Source organism: Palaemon carinicauda, chromosome 33, assembly GCF_036898095.1.
Source record: "Palaemon carinicauda isolate YSFRI2023 chromosome 33, ASM3689809v2, whole genome shotgun sequence".
In the NCBI taxonomy this organism is placed as follows: Eukaryota; Metazoa; Arthropoda; class Malacostraca; order Decapoda; family Palaemonidae; genus Palaemon; species Palaemon carinicauda.
The window spans coordinates 68,573,889-68,578,888 of record NC_090757.1 but is presented as its reverse complement, the minus strand read 5'-3'; the positions used below and the strand labels follow the sequence as shown (position 1 = coordinate 68,578,888).

General features: G+C 34.8%; 1 protein-coding gene across 2 annotated transcripts in view; it reads right to left on the bottom strand.

Annotated features, from left to right (window-relative positions):
- LOC137625979 (uncharacterized) overlaps positions 1-2,516 on the bottom strand; it is a 5,402-nt gene extending 2,886 nt beyond the window's left edge. Inside the window, exons 1-2 of one of the 2 annotated variants that reach the window (XM_068357055.1) lie at positions 1,217-2,514; positions 158-835 (exon numbers count right to left, since the gene is read on the bottom strand). In XM_068357055.1, coding sequence (XP_068213156.1) covers positions 158-835; positions 1,217-1,852 — 1,314 coding nt within the window. In that variant the 5' untranslated portion in view covers positions 1,853-2,514. Of the gene's footprint in view, positions 1-157 lie in introns of both variants that reach the window. The other variant, XM_068357054.1, reaches the window with a different exon arrangement.
- Between the last annotated feature and the right edge of the window lie 2,484 nt (positions 2,517-5,000).

Sequence of the window (5,000 nt, the reverse complement as noted above, 5' to 3'; positions counted from 1 at the left end):
CTAACAAGGAAAGTCTTAGAGGTTGAGGAATGACTATTTGGTGGCAATCCCTCCAAGTATGGTTAGAATTAATCTGTGGCGACCTGAAATGCCTGCAGAGAATACCTTTATTTACATAAAAATATGGCAATTTTGGATTTTCATCTGGAATTCTCACCTTTTTCCAAAGTTCACTAAGGCTGGGGTCCTCTTTCTGTAGCTCGGTAAACTCTTTCTTACCTACGTTCACCAAGTCTAAGGCCTCCATAGTTCTTCCAGTAGTTTTACTCTCACTTTTCAAGTGTCCTGCCCTGGAAGTATTCCTAGTCACAACCTGAGTTATAGCTGGTGGAGATTCTATGGACTTACTTTCTTCTTGGATTACGAAATCAGGATCTGAAATAATAAAATTAGTTTTCACCTGTGACCCTGCTAGATCATTACCCAAGATCAGCTCTACTGGAGAACACGGCAAGGCTTGCTTTAACACAGCTACTTTAGCCTTTCCTGTAAAGTAAGGACTAACAATTTCCACTTCAGCAAGAGGCAGAGTCCTGGAAGAGGTTAAATCTGAAATGGTTACAAACTCCCTAGTGTAAGTTAGATTCTTCGAACCTAAGTCTGCCAATATAGACAGAGAGGAACCAGAGTCTCTGAGGCACTTCAGTGAAGTACCATTTACAGTAACATCACAAATAAATCCTTCAAACGGCTGCAACCCTTCCATCGGAGTAGTCACATGGCATGTGCTCCTTGACTGGGCATTTTTACCTTCTTTTGCTTTTGAAGATTTGCACTGGGGAAGTGGACAATTTTCAATAGGGTGGCCCTCTTTCTTGCAGTAAGTACAGGATACCTGGGGAGATTTGGAAAAGGAAGGAGATGATTTGTTAGTTTGACCCTTTTGTGATTTATGGATTAAGTGGTAATCATCGGCGAGACTAGCTGCCTTCTTTACCAGTGTTTCACCTTTAAAATGAATGAAGGTTGAGATATGAGTAGGCACTTTCCTCAAAAATTCTTCTAGAAGAATCAAATTCTTAAATGATTCGAAGTTATCAACACCTGCTCTTTCTAACCACTTATTCAACTGCCTATTTTTGAGACTACAAAATTTTACAAAAGTTTGGTTGAAAGTTTTAACAGAATTTCTAAAATTTTGTCTGTACCCTTCTATGGTAATTGAGTACGCATCCAAGATAGTTTTCTTTAACACTGTATAGTCATTTTCACTTACCAGTTGTGAAGCAACAAATGCAGCTTTACCCTTGACTTTGTTCCTGATGAGCAAGGACCAGAATTCTACAGGCCATTTTAAGGTTTCTGCGATTTGTTCAAAGTTCTGGAAGAAAACCTCGGGATCTCTCTCGTCGAAATCAGGTACAAGCTTACTGGCTTTAAAAACTTCGAACGTAGCAGGGAGTGTGGCTTCCTTTCTGTTACTTAAAGAAAGCTCCTGGAGTTTTTTTTGGTGTCTTATTTCAGCTTCTCGTTCCTTCTCTCTTGCTTCTGCTCTCTTCTCTTCTGCTTCTGCTCTCTTCTCTTCTAGATAGAGCTCCCGTTCGGTCGTTTCCTTCTTTACCTTCTCTAACAGTAATTGAAGCCTTATTTTCTCTACTTCTGTATCTACTGGAACAGGCGGAAGTACTCCTGCTGCAATTCTGAGTGCTTGTACTTCTTCATCATCTGCAATAATCTCTTGGTTAATTAAATAATCCAAAATGTTACTCAGTAATCTAGCCTTCACATAAGCAGGATCAACCACAATGTTACATTTTGCTGCTAGGTCACGCAGATCCTGTTTAGTAGCATACCTGAGCGTAGATAATTCCTCTTTGGGGTTTCCCGCAAAGCTCTCTAGATTAAAAGGCATTTTGAACAAGGTTTAATTACTCACTACACAACACTTATGTAAATACAACAAATCCTACCTACCTAACAATGAATGGCTGACTAAACGCGAACACATTAACTCTGTTAATCATTCTAAACAGTATTCATATTTATAAAATAAAGTTAACAGTAGCCACACGTACATTGCTCCTAACGTAAACAAATGTAACAAGTTATATTTACTACCGAGAACCTATAAGGATAAATTTAGGTAACTGTAGCCCAACGCTATTACTGTACTTATATTAGAACGCTAACAGACAGCGAGAGGAGTATTTAAATACGAATAACAACTGCTAGTTACAGAATGGTAATTACCTAAAGATATACGCAGCAACCTGACTAAACCACATGTCTAATCTTGGGGAGTTAAACTAGCGCAATTCAGTAATTACAGAAAGTCTGGAATCACGGAGTGTTCGAGGTACACTAAAAGTGCGAGAATGAACTAATACTTCCGCAATGAGACGACTTTAAAAGGAGTACAGTGGATTTTGCTAATCCGAAAGGTCGGGAGCTAATCAACGATGTGCAAGGTAACGTATGATTAACGTAACTTATCACTTTTATATGATAGCGAGGGTGACCTTTATTATGGAAAATATTAATGAGGCGGGCATAAGAGGCGATATACGCAGAGATCCCTGTCAATTAACACTTATTATCGACTTATCCTTCAAAAATACTTTACCTTGGTTTGAGGAGAGATGAGGTGTATTCTTGCCTGGTAACTACAGTCAAACACAGTTAATGAAGGCAAAGAACAGCGTAGCGTGGCACTAACTGTACAAATCAATGAAGCACAGTATCAGGACATATTGTTCACCGACAGTTCTTAAAAATTCACCAAAAACATTTCAACAGTTTATAGTCGCACAACAGATTTGGACTCCCGGACAGGCCCCCAAATTATGACATGCCTAAGCTGAATGTCCTCGTATTCAGTGGTAAATACTTTAGCTTAAAGATGGCCTTAGCTAACACTCAGTAGGAAGCATAATAAAAATAATATTCCACCAAAATAAAATCCAAACTGTGCGAAACCATGGTCGGGTGAACGAAACTCAGCAATCACTTATTATAATTATTAATTACTAATTATACAAATTAACATTAATTACTTAACACTTATACATGAACGAAATAGTTTCAACAAAACACTTCACTATAACAATTAAACATATGGCAAATAGTTCAATAGTTCAACACAATTCAACATATCTAAATAACAAAATACACTTAGTAATAGGAGAAAGAGCCACGAACACTGTCTTCAGAACAGGAAGAATACACCTAACTTAACAAGAAATTTGAAGTACCAAAGTAAACAAAATGAAGAACATAAAGGAGGGATAATGGGAAAAGAGACTTTGCTCTGGACAAGGAAGGATGAAAGTGAAGTAAGCAATCAACAGATGGCGTGCATAAAGAAAGTAAGAAAATACTAAAAACAGTTTATAATATTCAATATGTACAATAGTGGAGTGAAAACTTGACAATATACATATACATATGCTGTACATAAATATACACATACACACACAGATATATATATATATATATATATATATATATATATATATATATATATATATATATATATATATATATATATATATATATATATATATATACATATATATATATATATATATATATATATATATATATATATATATATATATATATATATATATATATATATATATATATATATATATATATATATGTATGTATGTATATATAAACACACACACATACACACACACGTTAAGATACTACCGCTAGAGAATTATTGATTCCTGTGAGTGGTCAGATATTTTTATTATGGAGCCATCCCTCTAACTACAGCTCATTTTAATTTTGCCCACCCATGCACGAGATAGTCTGACCTATTTTTTCTCCCCATATTTTCCTCTGTCCTCATACACGTGACGGCACTGAGATTAACAAATAATTCTTTTTCGCTAAAGCCGTTAATTACTGCGCTGTAATTGTTCAGTGGTTACTTTTCGCTTGGTAAGTGTATAAGAGAGACTTTAGCTATCGTAAGCTTCTCTTTTAGGGCGACACTCCAAAATCAATTCTCTAGTCTTGGGTAGTGCCTGAACCTCTGCACCATGGCCTTCCACTGTCTTGGATTAGAGATCTCTTGCTTCAGGTTACCCTCACGCATACTATTCGATTTTATTTCGCTTCCTCCTGGTTTCCTTATTTTTCATAGTTTATATATGAATAATCTTAATGTTGTTTCTCTTTTTTAAATAATTAATTTGATTATTTATTACGTCTTTTTTAGTCTATTTATTTCCTTGATCCCTTTCCTTTACTGGGTTATTGTTCCCTATTGGAACCCTTGGGCTGATATCATCTAGCTTTTCCAACTAGGGTTAAGAGTTTAGCTTTTTAATAATAATAATAATAATAATAATAATAATAATAATAATAATAATAATAATAATAATAATAATAATAATAATAATAATAATAATAATAATCCTTTTAAAAATACATATAAGAAATTATTCGGAACAGTCAATTTCCTCCAATGGATCTAGTTCTATTTCGACTGTAAATAGTACCCATATAATGTTCTGCAATGTGGCAACATCAATGAAGCCAAGCGATGTACAAACAACCAGACCCAACATGTATCTGTTCCCTCGGTCACTTGCAAGATGAATGATTATGTAGCATGAGAGTTGTTACTGATTCGGGGAGAAGCTGTTGACAGTCCTCCTTCCACGCTTAGGATTTGTTTGACAACCAGCTGCAGACATTATGGAAATGCTGAATCTATCGGGATAAAGTCAGATTGGATAGCGTAGTTTGAAGAGTTAAAATGAGGATAATTCTGTACAGGAATAATAATAATAATAATAATAATAATAATAATAATAATAATAATAATAATAATAATAATAATAATAATAATAATAATAATAAGTAGAAAGTATAAACTACAACGACAGTGTTAACAACATTTATATTAATTCCCCGACGCGGGTGCCATCGAACAAAACTTCAAATGGACAGACCAATTTACTAACTAACGATATCATAAACCATTTATTTATATGATTGATACTAGAGACCAGAACTGGAATGAAGGAAGGATTTTTTTTTTC